Below are 19,841 nucleotides of genomic sequence, written 5' to 3'. Positions count from 1 at the left end.
CTGACATCCGCAATCCCATAGACATACATTATGTCCGTATATCATCCGCAAACGGATGGGATGATATGCGGACATACGGTCCGGATGACACAAGTGTTATCAGTGTCCGTAAAAAAAAAAAAAAGTGTCGGAGCGGATCGCAATACGGTCCGCTCCGTGTGAAAGAGGCCAAAGACAGTAAAAAAAAAAACTGTAATGTACAAAGCAATAGTGCGTGACTAGTACACCATACTTCATAAGAAAGCATCCAGGGTACAGAAACTCTCCCATTTAAACCCAATCTACACATTAGCCCTAATAATGAGGTGTAAAAGTCATAACCCATACAGTCAGACAATCTAGAGGGTAGCAAAACAACACGTTGGAGAAATCACATTTACAATCAGTCACTGCAAACATTTGAAGAACACAATGAATCAAGCAGAAACCGAAGAAGATTCAACCCCCCTCCCCCCAAAAACACGCACACACCTTAACAAACTTACCAGATACTCCTATATTAGAGTAAGTTGCTTTATATAAAGGGATGGGCCCTGTTAAATAAAGCCTTTCAGGCTGCCAATGACAAGGCTGATGCCTTCTTCAATGAAAGGATACGTTTCCTTGCACAATACAATAATAGGGTAAGCAGAGTATGTACAGTGCCTTCAAAAAGTTTTCATACCCCTTGAAATTTTCCACATTTCGTAATGTTACAACTAAAAACGTAAATTTTTTTTATTGGGATTTTATGTGATAGACCAACACAAAATGCCACATAATTGTGAAGTGGAAAGAAAAACGGAATTTTTGTAAAATCTTACCTGTAAAATTCCTTTCTCTGAGTCCTCCGACAGTCGCCACCATCTTCATATTCGTCACAATGGGTATTAGACTTTGCTCCGTAGGAGTAGCTAGGCAACAGAATATGTCAATATTAAAGCTTTTAACATATCCCCACCCCAGGGGGTGGTCCCCTCAGTCTATACCCTCCTGCTTCCTGTTTCCTGCTTCAGTGTCAGTGGAATAGCAGTAGAGTACCTAAACCCCAAAAGAGGGGCGGGGGCGGCGACTGTCGGAGGACTCAGAGAAAGGAATTTTACAGGTAAGATTTTACAAAAATTCCGTTCTCTCTTACGTCTTCCGACAGTCGCCGCCATCTTCATATTCGTCACAATGGGGACGTCCCAAAGCAGTGCAAACATGAGGGGTGGGAAACGCAGCCGCGCCTAAAGGCAACGCAGTCTCCACATCAAAGAAAGTAACCTTACCAAAGGAAGGAAACCAGCTGGGCAACACGAGAAAAAATTTGCTCAATGGGAGCAATAACCCAGGAAAAAAACAAATAACCCAGGGATAAAAAGAAATCCCAAACAGCCCAAAGGACCAAAACCAGGGACTCTAAGGGACCGCCGCACTAAGAACCTTGCGGCCAAAGGAAGCATCTGCCGATGCTTGAACATCCACTCTGTGGAACAGAGTTAAGGTGTGCACGGTCGACCAAGTCGCCGCCCTACACACCCGGGCCACAGAAGCCCCATGACGACAGGCCCAAGACGTACTCAGAGATCTGGTAGAGTGCGCCTACACAGGCATAGGGGAAACTTTTCCCTGCAAGGCATAGGCCTGTTCAATGGCCTGTCTGAACCAATTGGCGACGGCAGAAGCCGACGCCGCTACGCCCTTCCGAGGACCCCCGGAAGGACAAACAAAGAATCCGACTTGCGAAAAGATTCAGACGATTGTAGGTAAACCCTAATCGCCATGAACAGCATCCAAGGAGTGCAACTCCACCTCCTCCGGATGTTTAGACTTCGCGCAAGGCGAAGGCAAGACAATGTCCTCAGTGAGGTGAGATTCCGAAACCCTCTTCGGAAAAGAAGAAGGGTTAGGTCGCAAGACCACCTTAACCAAGTGAGTGACCAGATACGGACAATGGCAGGACAAGCTGCCAGCTCCGACACTCTGCGAGCCGAAGTGATCGCCACCAAAAAAGGTGACCTTCTAGGACAACATAGACAACGAGATCTACCTGATCCGTTCAAAAAGGACCATGTTGTAACACGGACAGAACAAGGTTCCAGTCCCAAGGAGGCAGAGGCACCCTCCTAGGAGGGACCAGATGCCCCCGAACAAAAATGCCAACCAAGGAGTTAGATGCCATAGGACGTTGAAAAAGGAACGGCCATCGCAGACACCTGATCCTTGATCGTAGCCAGCGCCAAACGCTGTCAACACCCTTTCGAAGGAAGGACAACACCCCAGACACCGACCACGGGCGAGGTGAAGACCCCCTGAACTCACACCAGGCAAAATAGGCCTTCCAAATACGGTAAAAGACCTTCCCCGAGGAAAAATTCCTCGCGTCGATCAAAGTGTGAATGCCCTCAGGGGAGAGACCCCTATCCCTCAGGACCTCGGTTTTAACAGCCAGGCCGGCAAAGCCAGCGACTGTAAGTCAGGATGAAATATCAGCCCTTGAGACCGAAGATCTTCCCGAAGAGGCAGACGCCACGGGGCGTCGACCACCAAATGCACGAGGTCTGTGTACCAGGACCGGCGAGGCCAGTCCGGTGTCACAAGAATCACTGTGTTTTGGTTCCGAGACCAACCTGCGAAGGAACCTGGGCAGCAATTGAAACGGTGAAAACGCATACATCAGTCGGTACTGATGCCACGGAGCTACCAACGCGTCTGACGCGTCTGCCCGAGGATCGCGTGGCCTTGCCACGAACCTGTACACCTTGCTGTTCAGACGAGACGCGAACAGGTCCACCTCCGGAAGACCCCACTTCGCGCACAACATCTGGAGAACATCCAGACGGAGGGGCCATCCCCCCTGGTCCAGGGACTTGCGGCATCAGATAATCCGCCCGCCAGTTCTCCACCCCCGGAATGTGAACCGCCGATATCGCCGGGACATGTGTCTCGGCCCAAGACAATGTCGGCCACTTCCCGAGCCACCCGGGCTCTCTTGGTGCCCCTTTGGCGAATGACGTAAGCCACCGCCGTGGCAATGTCCGTCTGCACCCGAACCGGACAGCCCTGCAGCCTGTCCGGCCAACGTTGAAGGCAGAGATTCATCGCACGCAATTCCAGAATGCTGACCGGAAGGGAGGATTCCGCCTCCGACCAAGTACCCTGGGCGGACAGAACGCCCAGAACACCACCCCAGCCCGACAGGCTGGCATCCGTGGTGACCACTGTCCATGAGAGAGGACGAAAAGACTTGCCCCCCGACACCGCCGGGGACTGGAGTCACCACAGAAGATCCCTTCTGGTGCGATGGCCCAACGAAATCTGGATCCAGAGATTGCGGTCGCCCGTCCCACCTGGACAGGATCTCCGCTTGTGAAACTGGGCGAAAGGAATCGCCTCGAAAGCCGAGACCATCAATCCCAGACATCTCATGCGCGTCCGGAGTGACGAGCACGGAACGTCCCTGAGGGACCTGACTTCTCCTGAAGAATCCTGAGTTTGTCGTCCGGTAGGAAGACCTACGCCTGGACCGAATCCAGAATCATTCCCAGGTAGGGAAGACGAATCGACGGACACAGCGTCGACTAAGGAAAATCAATCGCCCAACCAAACTCCTGAGAGTCAGCATCGTGAAGGACAGGTCCTCCTCCAGACCCTGGCTGGTCGTAGACCGAACCAGAATAACTTCCCGATACCCCAGGACAGAGATGCCCTGGGCTCTCAACAAAGCCAGAAACCGGTGCAAGCACCTTGGCGAAAAAGACCAGTGGAGCCGAAGCGAGACCAAAAGGTAACGCCACGATTTGGCAATGATCCTCCGCAATGGCGAATCGAAGTCACCTCTGGCGACCCTCGAAAAACGGGATGTGAAGGCACGCATCCTTCAAGTCGATGGAAGCCATGAATTCCCCCAGAACCAGGGCAGCCACCACCGACCGCAGGGATTCCATGCAGAACTTGTGAACCCGCACAAAGCGGTTCAGAGCCTCTAAGTCCAGAATTGGACGTACCCTGCCCTCCTCCTTGGGCACAGCGAACAGATTGGAAGAGAACCCCCCAAATCTGTCCCGATGAGGCACCGGAACCACTTGAGGGAAAAAATCTGCTCTCCGGCCGGGAGAGAAAACTCGATCTTGTAACCAGAACGAACGATTTCCTGAACCCACCTGTCCCGAACACGGGCCAACCAGGGTTGAAGAAAAAAACCGAGCAAGCGTCCCCCCACCCCAGAACTGGGCGAGGGCGCCCCTTCAGGCCGCATTGTTATGCTTACCTGACCACGGCTTCTTTTGGGAGCCTTGGCCTTTGAATGGATTGCCCCTATAGGGCGACCGAAAGGCACGAAAAGGACCCCTGAGAGGGCCGAAAAGAAGCATGCTTCTTACCATGAGCAGCCTTAGCCTGGTGGGATTGGGGCAGGAGCGTGCCCTCACCACCCGTGACCCCCTTTATCAGTGCATCCAAGGATTCGCCAAAAAGGCGAGATCCATCATAGGGCAGATTGGCTAAGGTCTTGCGCGAAGAATGGTCCACAGACCAACACTTCAACCAAACCAGGCGGCGAGACAATACCGCCACACTGTGTACACGTGCAGCCAACGGCACTATATCCAGGTCCGCATCACACAAATACATGACACCCTGATGGATTTGATCCACCAAATCCAATGTCGCCGGTGAGACTGATCAGCCACCAGGACGCGCCTGAGTACCTGCGTCCAATTCGCGACAGCCTGGGCTGCCATAAGCGAAGCAAATAGAGTAAGTATGACGGGCAAGAGACTCCAGCCTCCTGCCCGTAGCATCCCGGAACACCGGGGTATCCTCTGCAGGAATCGCAGTGGACCTATTCAAAACCGCCACCGCGTGATCCACCGGAGGTGGCACACACCACCGCTCATCAGTAGCGGGCGTGACAGGATAACGCAGCCTGAACCTACTTGGTACAGCAAAAGACTTGCGTATATTGCACCATTGTTTCCAAACAGCGCGCTGAAAACCATCAGTGCAGGGAAAGACCTGCAATGTCTTGCGTCTTTCTGCGTCCCAGAAGCTTCCAGGGCAGCAGGAGGACATGGTTCAACCCGTAAACGCAGTGTTTGCTTGATAGAAGCAACCAATACATCCATGAGTGCAAGCTCTTCAGGCGAGCCAGGGGGAGAATTATCCACCCCTTCTACCTCAGACTCCACCCCGGACCCCACAAGACCCAGGGAGGAACGGGACCCCGATAAGGAGACCCCAGCTATAGCAGCCCCATCACCAGCACCCTCTGATCAGAGGAGATAGAAAACTCTGGGTCGTTGTGTGGATTGAGCAGCCACAAGCATTAGCACCTGAGCAGCAAGATTAGACACAACCGCAGCCAAATCCGCCCTTGGGGGGAAAACAGCCCTTGGTCACCCACCAAGAGGTAGGAAATTCGTTTCCCTGAGAATCCATTGCCCCAATGATAAGCCGGAAAATAAAGGGTTAACTGCCCCTTAAACAAGCGCGGTGAGCGCTGCCCACCGCACACACACACTGGCACAATTTTTGCCCCCACCGGGAGAAAAAGGCTCAACTCAGGCAAGGAGAAAGGGATAGGGAGGTAAAAACCTGTAGAGACCATCGCTGCTGCTGCCGCCTCGATCGGTGCACCCAGGGAGAGGAAGCGATGCAACACAGGGCGCTCCATGAAAGCCTATGAAAGGCTACAAGAAAATGGCCGCCCGCAGTGATACCATGCGGCCGGAGCGAGCGCTGCCAAAATGGCGCCGTTTGGCGCCAAAAACGCCGCTCCTCCACCTCAGCGAGGTGGACTAAACATAGCATAGCATGTAAAATCATGGCGGACCGCCGCAGCGGTCGCTGAAAGTGCCCCAAACATGATAAAATCATGCCCCACAGCACACAGCCGTTCACACATACACAAACTGACACAGACAGTGCAGCACAGCCCCCCCTCCTTGCAGCCCACAGCATGCAGCCAGAGAGATAGGGATTTCAATAGTGTGAACACAGGCAGGGTAACACAGTCCCAGACTGACACCCCCCCAACAGACAGGTCCCCACATAGATACACTTACCTCCTAATGGCGTGGGGAACCCGCACAGGCGAACAAGCCGCTGCGCATGTGGCAGGGAGAGTCGCATCCAGGACGCAAAAAAAATCGGGGTTAAGAAACCGCACAGCGTCCAGTGAGGTAGCCACCTCACCAATCATCCCTGCACCGAACAGGGATGGGTCGTTCACTGTGCCAGGAGCGTTACCTGGCTGAACGCTCGATGGCAGGCTGGGAAGCCACTGACCCACAACCTGCAACCAGGGGGATCAGCCCGAGACCCAGCCCGCACGAATCCTCTTCATCAGAAGAACTAACTAATGCTGACAAAAAGAACAGCTAAGTAAAGAGAGAGAAAAAACTCAAACAAAAACTCAAAAAAGAAGATAAAGGCTGAGACAAAATGCCCCAGCATAGAGAGATCAAGCTACTCCTGACAAGCTAGACATTGAAACTGAAGCAGGAAACAGGAAGCAGGAGGGTATAGACTGAGGGGACCACCCCCTGGGGTGGGGATATGTTAAAAGCTTTAATATTGACATATTCTGTTGCCTAGCTACTCCTACGGAGCAAAGTCTAATACCCATTGTGACGAATATGAAGATGGCGGCGACTGTCGGAGGACGTAAGAGAAATGATGGTTTTCACATTTTTTTTACAAATAAATATGTGAAACGTGTGGCGTGCATTTGTATTCAGCCCCCAAGTCAATACTTTGTAGAGCCCCCTTTAGCTGCAATTACAGCTGCAAGTCTTTTTGGGGACGTCATTACCAGCTTTGCACATGTGACATTTTGTGCCCACTCTACTTAGCGAAATAGCTAAAGCTCTGTCAGATTGGATGGAGAGCGTCTGAATAGCAATTTTTCAAGTCTTGCTACAGATTCTCAACTGGATTTAAGTCTGGACTTTGACTGGGCCATATTAACACATGAATATATGTTCATCTAAACCATTCCATTGTAGCTCTGGCTGTATGTTTAGGGTCGTTGTCCTGCTGGAAGGTGAACCTCTGCCCCAATCGCAAGTATTTTGCAGACTCTAACAGGTTTTCTTCAAACAAAGAAATAGGTCGCACACCACTGAACGATTGGATGAAGAGAAGATTCTTTATTCACATATAAGGTGCAAGGTACAGCAGGGCAGGATAACAGACGAGTTTCACGCGAATTCTACATGCTTGTTCACTACCTAGTGAACAAGCATGTATAATTTGTGTGAAACGCATCTATCCTACCCTGCTGTACCTTGCACCTTATATGTGAATAAAGAATCTTCTCTTTATCTAGTCGTTCGGTGGTGTGCGACCTATTTCATAATGTATGCGGTGGCAAGCGGAGGTTCAGCACCCACTCTGGATTGCGGACCCGGACTGGCCTGAGTGGTGGGGTTCTTCTTTATTAGGTTTTATTCTAAGACAGCCCTGTATTTGGCCCCATCTATCTTCCCATGGACTCTGACTGACTTTCCTGTCCTGCTGAAGAAAAGCATCCCCACAACATGATGCTGCCACCACCATGTTTCACGGTGGGGATGGTGTGTTTAGGGTGATGTGCAGTGTTAGTTTTCCACCACAAATAGCATTTTGCTATTAGGCCAAAAAGTTCAATTTTGGTCTCATCTGACCACAGCACCTTCTTCCACGTTTGCAGTGTCCCCCACATGGATTCTCGCAAACTGCAAACGGGACTTCTTATGACTTTCTATGGCTTTTCTTGCCACACTTCCATAAAGGCCAGATTTGTGGAGTGCATGACTAATCGTTGTCCTGTGGACAGAGTCTCCCACCTGAGCTGTGGTTCTCTGCAGCTCCTCCAGATTTACCATGGGCCTCTTGACTGCATCTCTGATTATCGCTCTCCTTGCCTGGCCTGTCAGTTTAGGTGGACGGCCGTGTCTTTGCAGGTTTGCAGTTGTGTACTCTTTCCATTTTCGGATGATGGATAGAAGAGTGTTCCATGAGATGTTCAAAGCTTGGTATATTTTTTATTACCTAACCCTACTTTAAAACTTCTCTACAACTTTATCCCTGACCTGTCTGGTGTCTTTCTTGGCATTTATGATGCATTTTGTTCACTAAGGTTATTTAGACTTTATAAAGGTATTTATAATGAGATTAAATTAGACACAGGTGGACTCTATTTACGAATTAGGTGACTTTTGAAGGCAATTGGTTCCAATAGATTTTAGTTAGGGGTATCGGAATAAAGGGGGCTGAATACAAATACATGCCACACTTTTTATTTGTAAAAAATGTTGAAAACCATTTATCATTTTCCTTCAACTTCACAAATATGTGCCACTTTGTGTTGGTCTCACACATAAATCCCGAAAAATAAACATTTATGTTTTTTGTTGTAACATGACAAAATGTGAAAACCTTCAAGGGGTATGAATACTTTTTCAAGACACTGTATGGCCCTAGTAGGGGTCAAGCCTTCCACCAACCTAAGAGAAGTCCTCACAGAGGGGTTAAGGAGTATAGTGGTGACAGACTGAATACATTGGAGGACTTCAGTCCAATAAACCTGGAGAGATGAGCAGTTCCAGAAAATGTGCATAAAATCTGATCGACAGAGAACAGGAAGAACTATTGCCATAAATCTTAACTAGCTTAGCAGGTATTAAAGAGGAAGTAAACTCTTCCTTTTCTTCCCCTGCAAAGTAAATGCATAATGTGTTAGTATGTATCGCATACTAGCACATTATGTGACACTTACCTGCAAAGAGGCCCGCGTTGTCCCCGCATCCATCTTCACCCGTCTTCCTTCCGGGTCTGCGGACTCCGGCTGTATTACTAGCCTGGAGCCATGTGTCGTCACTCCCGCGCGCATGCGACGCGGCACAGAGCTCTGGAGAAACAGCACGGGCGGCCGTTTCTTCAGAGTGCATGCGCAGATGATGTCATTGGCTGCATGCAATGTAAATATCTCCTAAACGGTGCATGTTTAGGAGATATTTACAGCACTTCTAGGTAAGCCTTACTATACGCTTACCTATAGGTAATAGTCATCAAAGTGGGTTTACAACCACTAAGTATATGTAATGTAGAACATATAAATGTTCATCGAGGTCCGGGACAACAGACACCCACTTGGATTTACAAACGCTGAGCAATTTAGTAGTCTCAGGGAAGAGGTATTTGTTAGCAGCAGACAAGGGCTTGACTAGATCATCATTTCTTAACATGGACTCCAAATCTGAAGGACTAAATGAGGACACTGGAACAAACCCAAATTGCAACTGGTAAGCAAGTCGCAGCTGTATATAGCCTAAGGACTGGGTATTTGGGAGTGGATATAAGAAAATTAGCTTATCAAAGGATCGCAGTACTCCATTCTTAGTAAAATCGCCCAGTTTCTTAGCTCCCTATCTTGTCCACACAATGGGGACCTCATAGGTGTAAAGGTGAGGAAGGTTGGGATTTTTCCACAGGGGAGAAAGGGGAGAAGGGTGAAAAAGTTCCTCAAATTCAGTCCCATATGGGTCATTCTCCAGGCCCACATGACAGATCCCATAGAACTAGTTTGAGTATGAGGAGATGGTGGTCCCCTATTAACTAGATGGGCCAATGCTTCAAAAGAGCCCACCACTGCCACCTCTAAGGCTACTGCAGCATCATCAAATGGACCGATCAGCCACCTATGCGCAAAAACAAATTGTACAGCCAAAATATATTTATAAAGTTAGGCACTGCCAAGCCCCCATTCCATCTAAGGCTGTTGCAAGACTGAGACGGAGTCTGGGGGTACCACCCTGCCAAAGAAATTCAGAAACAAGCCTATGGAGGGAGTGAAAGATAGCTTTCCCCACACAGGGGAATTCCTTTTGATATTTAACAACAGTAGAAGAAAATTAATTTTGACCTGATGGATTTTCTCGATCAATGAGCGAGGGAGGTTTCTCCAGGCATTAACCTTTTGTTTAAAGTGGGCAATAATGGGGGAGATACACTTAACCTTACAATATCCAACACTGAGCTAGTAATGGTGATACCTAGGTATTTTAACTTGCTTTACCAATTGTAAAGGCGAAGCAGGAGAGGAAGGCAATGGGGCGGATCTACCAGAGAGGTCTTTAGATTTGTGCCAGTTCACTCCCAAACTGGAGAAGGCCACACAATCTAAAGTGGCCAATGCAGAGACACATCGTCTGTATATAGGGCCCTCTTTTCATCTAAGCTACCCTCTTAAGATAAATGTCCATGGCCTTAACAGTCAGAGAACACCAGGAGATGGAGCACTTTGGTGAATTTAGTGGCTAACATTTTAGTAAGGATTTGAAGAAGATCCATTTTAAAGGAGAGTGATGGGCCTATAGGATGCACACTGTAAGGGGTCTTTGTCAGGCTTAGCCAGCAAAACCACATGGGCCTCATAAAATGACAGGCAGAAAATGTGTGTGCAAGCACTTCTTATACAGTTGTAGTAACCAAGGGGACAAATCCTCAACATAATGCTTATACCACTCCACCAGGAGCCCTGTATGATCCATGTGAGCCCACTGCTGCTCAACAGAAGTTAGACAAATTTAATGTGTGCTGTGTTGCCCAACCATCCATCAATTTACATAGATGGTGAAAAGGTGTGTATAAGGGGGCTCTGATGTAAGGGAGCACTCTGGGGGGACTCTGCAGAATCTGATGTATAGGGGGAAAACTGGAGAAAGTGTCTGCAGAAGCCTGACATTGCACCAATGATCCTCTAGTCTACTGATCACAGGTGCAATGCTTTGCAGGCTCCTGTGGGGGGGGGGGGGGGGGGGTGCACCTTTTTTTTCCCTGCACAAATATGTGCATTCATTATTATTTCCTAAAAGGTGAATTTAGCCCTTACATAATAAATGTCTTGACTTCTAATAATAGAAGTTTCTTTCAAATTTCATATGATAACCCTGCCAACAATAGACAAACACAAATGGGGATTATTTACTAAAACTGGAGGGTGCAAAATATGGTGCAGCTCTGCATAGAAACCAATCAGCTTCCAGGTTTTATTGTCTCAAAACTGAATTGAAGACCAACTTAGAAGCTAATTGGCTGCCATGCAGAGCTGCACCAGATTTTGCACTTTCCAGTTTTAGTAAATTAACCCCTAGTGATTGTAAAGTCCCTTTTTTTTTTCTTAAACAACATGTTATACTTGCCTCCTTCGTGCAGCTGGTTTTGCACAGAGCAGCCCAGAACCTCCTCTTCTCGGGTCCCTTGTTGCTGCTCCTCCCTCCTATCAAATGACCTCACAGCAAGCAGCTTGCTATGGTGGGCACCCGAGCCGTGCTGCAGCTCCGTCTGTCCATTCAGACACAAAGCTGTAGTTTGGCCCCACCCCCTCTCTCTCCTGATTGGCTGACTTTGATTGACAGCCAAGAGAGCCAATGGCTCCGTGGCTGTGTCCAAACCAACAGGAAGGAGAGTCCCTGACATCGCTTCATAAAGATGGAGCTCAGATAAGTATTAGGGGGGCTGAGAGAGGCTGCTACACCCAGAAGGTTTTTTACCTTAATGCAAAGAATGCATTAAGGTTAAAAAAAAAAAAAAAAAAAACCTGACTTTACAACACCTTTAACCACTTCTGGACCGGAGGGTTTAACCCCCCTAATGACCAGGCCATTTTTTGCGATACGGCACTGCGTTTTAACTGACAATTGCGCGGCCTGTACCCAGATAAAATTCATCTCCTTTTTTTCCCCCACAAATAGAGCTTTCTTTTGGTGGTATTTGATCAGCTCTGAGATTTGTATTTATTGCGCTATAAAAAAAAAACAATAGTATTTTTTACTTGCCGTCAGTAGGGATGTGGTGGATTTTGGATTTAGTGAATAAAATCCACCACATTCCTTAGTAAAAACAGCACATAGCATACACACAAACACTGGCTAGGCACACAGCCTTTTAATCACCCTAGATGTTTAACCCCTTCCCAGTCAGTGTCATTAGTACAGTGACAGTGCATATTTTTAGCACTGATCACTGCATTAGTGTCACTGGTTCCAACAATGTGTCAAAAATATCAGATTGACTGCCGCAGATTGACTACCTTATCTCTGTGACCCACCAAGTAAGGTGAACGACAGGATAATGCCGCAAATTCCGACACTGCACGCAGAGGTGATCGCCACCAAAAAGACCACCTTCTGGGACAGCGTAAGCAGGGGAATCTCCCAAAGATACTCAAAAGGAGGTTTCTGGAGGACTAAGAGAACCAAATTGAGGTCCCAAGGCAGCAACAGAGACCGCACTGGAGGGGCCAAGTGCCTAACTCCCTGAAGAAAAGAATGCACCAGGGAGTGTGTGGCCAAGGCCCGTTGAAAGAAGACCGCTAAGGCTGACACATGGCCCTTGATAGTACTCAAGGCCAGTTTCTGCTCAACCCCCCAGTTGAAGGAAGGTTAAGATCTGGGCCACCGAAAAGGAGCGAGGATGAACACCACACAATGTACGTCTTCCATGTACTATGGTAGATGTAATAGCATTTAACAGCGTTGGAATCCCTGACACAGAAAAACCTCTATCCATCAGCACCTGGCGTTCAACAGCCAAGCCGTCAAAGCCAGCGACTGTAAAGCAGGATGGAAGATTGGTCTTTGGGACAGCAGATCCTCCCTGAGAGGAAGCTTCCAAGAACATCGGCGACCAGCCGCACTAGATTGGCGTACCAAGCCCGGCGAGGCTAGTCCGGGGCCACTAAGTTGACCGTAATTCCTTCTGTCTCGATCCTGCATAGTAGTCTTGCCAGAAGCTTGAGAGGAGGGAAGGCGTAAATCAGACAATACTGACCCCACGGGGCCCCCAAGCCTCTGTGGCGTTCGTGGATCCCGTGACCAAGCCACAAACCTCTGCACCTTTCTGTTGAGCCGAGACACCAACAGATCCACCTCGGGAATGCCCTGCTGGAGACAACTGGATGAAGGGACCACGTCGCTTGGTCCAACACCTGCCAACTGAGGTAGTCCCCCTGCCAGTTTTCCACCCCAGGAATGTGTACGGCGGAGAGGATTGGAACTAACCGTTCTGCCCACCTTAAGAGTGCCGGCTACTTCTTGTGCCCCCCTGGTGATTGACATAAACCACCGCATTGTCTGATTGAATGCGCACTGGACATCCCTGAAGACAATCTGTCCAATGTTCCAGGCACAGTCTGATCGCTTGGTAGTCTGGACTATTCCAGTGTTCAGACCCGGACAGGCTGGCATCCATAGTGACCACTGTCCAATACAAGGGGAGGAAGGATTAGCCCAGCCGTAGAACGAAGTCACCATATTAGGGACTCTTTCGTTCCCCGGCTCAGCCGGATCCGATTGTCCAGAGACTGCGGATTCTTGTCCCATTTGCCCAGAATCTCCCTTTGCAGGGACCTTGTATGGAACTGTGCAAACATAACCGCCTCGACAGTAGACACCATCAGGCCCAGCACCCGCATGCAAGTCCAGAGGGATGACCATCTGCTGGACAGCTGGAGATGAATTGCAGCCTGCAATTTCTGGAGTTTGTCCAGAGGAATGAACACTCTGGATAAGGCCTAGTCCAGAGTCAGACCCAGATAGTCCAGCTTTGTGGACAGAACCAGAGCAGACTTCTGAAAATTCTAAATCCAGCCAAAATTTCTCAGAGTTAGTATGGTTTTCCATCAGAGCAGTAGGAGACTTCGCTCCCAGAAGGAGGTTGTTCAGTAGCCCAGTACCGCGATCCCCCTTTGGCGTAACAATGCTAGCACCGGGGCTAACACTTTTGTGAGGACCCGAGGAGCAGAGGCGAGACCAAAGGGTAACGCCACAAACTGATAATGCTCCTCTCCCACGGCAAAGTGGAGGAAGCGCTGGTGACCGGCACATATTGGAATGTGAACATTCGCATTGTTTATGTCGATAGAGGCAAGAAAATCCCCCTGATGCAGGGATGTCACTACCACACAAATGGACTCCATTCTGAACTTTTGCACCCGCACAAAGCAGTTCAGTGCCTGGAAACTGTAAACAGCATCGAGTAAAATCCTTGAAAACGTTCTGATGTCAGAACTGGGACAATCACCCCTTGAAGTATCAGGTCTTGCACTGCCCCAAAACAGACCCTGTAAGTGGTCTGGGGACAGGCGCAAGTTGGAAGGAAAGAAAGGGAGGGGGTAAGAGTGAAACTCGATCTTGTAGCCAGACTGTATGACTTTGTGGACCCACTTATCTTGTACCAGGGAAGTCCACGGGTCCTGAAACTAGCAAAGACGTCCCCCCACCCCCGATACGGGTGGGGGCGCACCATCATGCTTAAGGAGCCTTGTCCGCGGGTCTGGAGAAGCCCCCCCCTCGACTTGCAAGACCAAGTTTGCTTAGATCCACCAGAGGCGGCCCTGAAAGCCTTTGATCCCTTGTTAGTCACACCTGAGGGATGAAAAAACTCCTACGACGAGGGTCCTTGCCCTTCGTAGCCTGCGGAAGAAAGGTACTCTTCCCCCTGTGAGACCCTTAACAATGTCATCCAGGGTAGCTCCAAACAGGCGATATCCTTGAAAAGGAAGATCAGTCAAGGCCTTTTTAGAAGTCTGGTCTGCAGACCAGCATTTGATCTAAAACACGCCGAAGGACTACTGCTGAAACAGAGATCCTAGCGACTAAGGGAGCTGCATCCAAAGAGGCATCACAGATAAACTGCAGCCCTTGGACCAATTGCACCACCAGCTCAGCAAAGGCGGGGGGGGGGGGGGGGGAAGCTGCTCCCCCTTCAGGTCACGGCATAAAAGCTTAAAGTTTGCGACACCATTGCAATGATAAATACCGGCCTCAGTGCCGAACCAGCCACAGTGTACATATTGCGGGCCACAGCCACCGCCTTCCTGTCAGCCAGGTTCTTAAAAGCCGGGGACTCTTCAACCAGAATCATGGTTGCCTTGTTCAGAGGGTCCACTACCGGTGGAATAGTCCACTTTTTAAGAAGGGGCTCCTCATAGGGGTATCACATAGCAAATCACTTAGGGACCACAAAGGGACGTTTTGGCCCTTCCCACTCTGAAGCAAAAATAGGCGGGAGAAGGAAACACTTTTGCCGCTCTGGATAGCTTGAGTGCCAAAAAGGGAACTGACGCCTCTGTCACAGCTTCAGCTGCGCTCTCCATTTTTAAGGTCTCACGCACAGATACAATCAGTGCATGAACCAGCGCCTTTTCGTGTGTGGCTACAGGAGTGGAGGAATCATCCTCACTATCTGAGCACTCAGGGTATGTGGTTATAGACAAAGCAGAGTGACCCACATCCGCGGCGGCCAAATCAGATTCAGGATCTGAGGAGACAAGATGAGGCGGGGGAAGACGGGGGGTGATTTTTGCTAGCCCGTCGCCTAGAAAACCACCTCCACCCAGGACACAAAGGACTCCAGGACCGCCGTCAGTGCATCGATGGATGGTTGGGACCCGGAGGGCCCCACAGCCTTGGAGAAGGGATCAGGTGGGGAAATGCACTCCAAAGACTCCATGAGTCAATAGGGGGACCCCCCAAAAAAAGGTCCTAAAACACTGCTAAGGGACACCCCCACCGCTCCGGCAGCACCATTCGGTCGCCAGTAACAGACCCCACCTCTGTTGGACATGCATTGAGCACACAGGCTACAGCAAAATAGTGGCACCATGTGGCTCCCAGGGACCCAAGAGGGATCACAAGGCCTCAGAAAATGGAACAGGCAGGAAGGGGGCCCCTGGCAGGAGCCCCCACCAGGTAAGTCACCCCCCCCCCACAGCCGATCGCCCCTTTCGCCAGCAGCGCACCCCCTGCCCCCAGCACAGCACCCTGCCCCCTCCTGAGGTGGACAAGGCCAAAAATGCTGCAACTCGGGCCGAGACCCCGGTCGTAGGCGACCTCAACGAGGCGTTTAACTCGCAGGCCAGCCCCCGTCCAGTGGGGCTGTGTCACAGCTGACCTAGCATGGAGCTGAGGTCTGCACGCGCTAGCTGGCCAGACTGGGGTGACCACTGGATCTAGATTATCGAACCGGTCGCCCAGTCCGGCAGTTGATTGTAAATCTCACATGAAAAAAACCAGGAGGAAAAAAATGTAAAAAGAAAAAAAAATGCCAGGACTAGAGATCCCAGCAAGGGACTAAGTCCTTACTCCTGACTAGGCAGAAAAAAAAAACTGAGTACCTAGAGCAGAGAGAGGGAGTATACACCCTGGGATTGCCCATAGGCGTAGCCGGACTCTTTTTCTGCCTAGTGTCCTACTCCTGTAGGTGGCAGTTCAAGTCAATGGTTAAGAAGCTATGTCTGTTAATGAGCGAAAGAGAAATGTAATTTTTTTTCAAATACAAAAAAAAAAAAAATAGGCCCTTTAAGGCTGTTGGGTGGAAGCGACGTCTGACGTTGCTCCGGTCCTCCAAGGCCATAGTTGCCCTCACTCGATTTCCTGCCAAGCACCTCAGAGGACCGGATTGTTTTTCCCCCTTACCAAGGGATCCAGTAATCTGGAAAAACAACTGGGAAGCTGCAGAAGGGGGGTGGGCACTTATCCTGTTGCCCATAAAAGTGTTCACACAGCAAATTCACCTCAGGGAACAGTTTTATGTGAAAGAGGACTGCCAGCCATGTAGAAAAATACTGAGGTTATGGCCGCTATCTGCGGCCATAACTCAAGTATTTACTAGGGATGCACCAAAATGAAAATTCTGGGCCGAAACCGAAAATGCAGGATGCCCTTGGCCAAAAAACAAAACCGAAAATGACCTTTTCCCCCAAATAATTTTAAAATAGATAGAAGAGGGGCATACACCAAAAACAGGCAGCGACGTACACCTGTCGCTGCCACCCTGTCACAGTATAAGTACTGTGATGGGTTGGCAAGTGGTTAATTTAATTACCAATGGTATTTCTATTATGCAGCATGAGGGGGTTAATGTAATGCCACTGCTGGTCACTCATCTATTAGTGACCGACCAGTGGCAGTTAATTAACCCCTTTGTGCTGCATTAGTGCAACCAGCATCAGTGTTATGCCCCGTACACACGTGCAGATTATCTGAAGACTTTTGTCTTCAGATTTACCTTTTCTATGTAGTGCAAGGGCCTGCCGGATTGCATACAAATTGAAAGTGTTTAGGTTTGACCTCATATTATATGGTTTTGGTAAGTCTACAGACAAAAGTCTTCAGATAATCTGCACGTGTGTACGGGGCATAAATGAACACTGGTTGCACTGATACTGGTTGCACTAATGCAGCACAAAGGGGGTTAATTAACTGCCACTGGTCGGTCACTAATGCATCAGTGACAATACATTAACCACCTCATGCTTCAGAATACTAATACCATTGGTAAGCTGCCTCAGCTCCGCTCCCCCCCCCCCCCCCACTGCCTCAGCGTCCCCCTCGGCAGTACACCCTCCCCCCCTCTGCCTCAGCGTCCCTCCCCATCCCAACGATTCAATCTCTTTACTCTCACGCTGCTGAGTGCTCCTCCGGTGTCCTTCATTCAAAAGACACGCCTCTGGCCGGCGGCCCGCCTCCCGGTGATGTCACTACTACTACGATCTGTGTATGAATGAAGTGACGTACCGGGCGGCAGGGCAGGCGAGCGGCCGCTAATAGCTAGAACTATGTGAACCTTCACCTCACTTCCCTGTCAGCGGGACTGTGTGTATGAATGAACTGACACACCGGGCGGGAGGGAGCGGGCGCTAATAGCTATAACTATGTGAGCTTCACTTCCCTACCAGAGGAGATACCCGCATGACAGGGAAGTGAAGCTCACATAGTTATAGCTATTAGCGGCTGCTCCCCCCGCCCGGTGTGTCACTTCATTCATACACAGATCGTAGTAGTAGGGACATCATTGAGAGGCGGGCGACCGGTCAGAGGCGGGACTTTTCAAACCTGCACTGCGCCCTCCTCCTTTCTCACGGCGGCCATTAATTTCGGCATTGTTAACCCATTATCGGCTGAAATGGGATAGGCCCATTTTCGTCCGATAATTTCGGTGGCCGAAATTTCGGTGCATCCCTAGTATTTACCGTCAAATTAGCGATGTAAATACACAGTGGGCGGTCCGGAAGTGGTTAAGGCACTGGGTTATACCTGCGCAGATCACCACTGCTCTGGATCGGATTTTCACCCTGCGTCTAATTACATACTTTGGAAATTGTACCGAGGAGGAGCACCTAATGCAGGATCCAGTGCCCAAAGCGACTTTAAAGGCCAGACCCACATCTTTTGTTCTACAACAGGGTTCAGATAAGGTCCCAATGACATGCCTACGATACACATCTGGAAATTGTGCCTGAAGCGGAATCAGCAGCTGAACAATCAGATAAGAAAATTAAAAATAAATAAATAAGAACTCAGAAGATAAAAAAAAAAAAAAAAAGACCATCACCTAAAGACACCAACATAAAAACAGAGAACTGTTAGTGAGAAGGATTATAAGATTATATCGGAGCCCCAAACAGTTTTGTTTGCCAGAGTCCTATCACCAGAAGATAGCAACATGTAACATGTTTTCCAAGACTACGCCTGTGTCCTGTACTGTTTGATTAAGTAAAGTATTTTGCTGCATTTTATGCCCCTACTCATGAGAATTTCCATTAATAGTGTTGCACATAAAAGTATTAGACCAAGTTCTCTTGTTAAATACACTTTGATTGGTTAATATGGCAAACGCCAACATTTCCTCATCACACTTCATCCCCTCACTATCACCACAGCGTGCTTAAATGTTCTGTAGTACCTTGGTGCATCTGGACCGTGAAAGCGGAAGGCTCCTGGGGGCCCATACGGAGGAGGAAACGGCAAATATGGGGGATACATCTAGGAAAAAAATAATATATGTAAGACTACAAAAACCTTTTTGGAATGACTAATGGCTAAGAAATTAAAATTCCTATTATGGTAGGAGCTGGGCAATTAAAGAGACGCTGGTACTTTATCCATTCAGGGATCCCGGCCCTACTGATACCTCTCCAGCCATTCCTCTTTTCCTGTAACTTAACCGCTTGGATGGGGAGAGGAGCCAGGAGTGCTGGCAGGGGACCCCAGAAGAGAAGGATTGAGGCTGCTCTGTGCAAAACCGTTGCACAGAGCAGGTACTGTAAACGTCAAATACCTGGTGATCCTGGTAATCGCTGCAGCTTCCTAGATGGTCACAACTAAAACAGATTTTGAAATGTGCCATCCAGCAAGTTCTCTGTACAGGATGTACACTATTGTGAGTAGACTGTGATTACCAAAGGCAGCCAAGCCTTCAGGCTCTCCCCAATCTGTAGATAGACAGTAGTTCCTGTATGGAGCAATGATGTTAATATAGCAACATTCAGCACAGCGGCATACTCTGCCTCCATCCCTAGGAGTTGCTTTAGGAGAAGGTAACCCAACATTCAAATGACTGCATTTAATAAAAGTTAAAAATTAATGTATCAGTATTTTTAATTTGTAGGTGGGTTAGATGCCAAGAAGTTACAGATGCTTTAATGCAACCTATAAAAATACTAACTTAACCTATGTACTCCCTTATAATTAGCTGCCAGTGACAGCTGCTGTATCTTTACTGCTTAAGTTCAGGAATACAAAAAATATATATGAACCTAGATGGTTGCAGCTTTCCCCCGCCTACTATCGACTATACACCAAGAACTGAGCGATCAAAGACTACTGATCACTTAGTTCTTGGTATTCAGACACCAGAGAGGCGATAACTGTCAGTCACCGGCTGCCTGCTCAGCCCTTCCAGCACTCACTGGAGCACCAGACTGGGCTCCAGTGAGTGCAGGAGGGGCTGAGAAGGCAACTGGTGACTGACAGCGGAAGCACTCACGGGAGCAGTGGGAGCAACTGGCTCAAGCTCTCAGCGGCAGTCCAAGCATCTGGGTGGATTGGACA

At 49.1% G+C, this 19,841-nt stretch overlaps 1 protein-coding gene across 4 annotated transcripts in view; it reads right to left on the bottom strand.

Annotated features, from left to right (window-relative positions):
* The window catches only part of PRRC2A (proline rich coiled-coil 2A), a 184,656-nt gene that overhangs the window by 105,009 nt on the left and 59,806 nt on the right, over positions 1–19,841 (bottom strand). For all 4 annotated transcript variants that reach the window (XM_082264592.1, XM_082264593.1, XM_082264594.1 and 1 more), the window contains exon 8: positions 18,694–18,773. In XM_082264592.1, coding sequence (XP_082120718.1) covers positions 18,694–18,773 — 80 coding nt within the window. The remainder of the gene's footprint in view (positions 1–18,693; positions 18,774–19,841) is intronic.

The sequence above is a fragment of the Pelophylax lessonae genome, assembly GCF_965119305.1.
Source record: "Pelophylax lessonae genome assembly, chromosome: 7".
NCBI lineage: Eukaryota > Metazoa > Chordata > Amphibia > Anura > Ranidae > Pelophylax > Pelophylax lessonae.
This window is presented reverse-complemented; position numbering and strand designations above follow the sequence as displayed.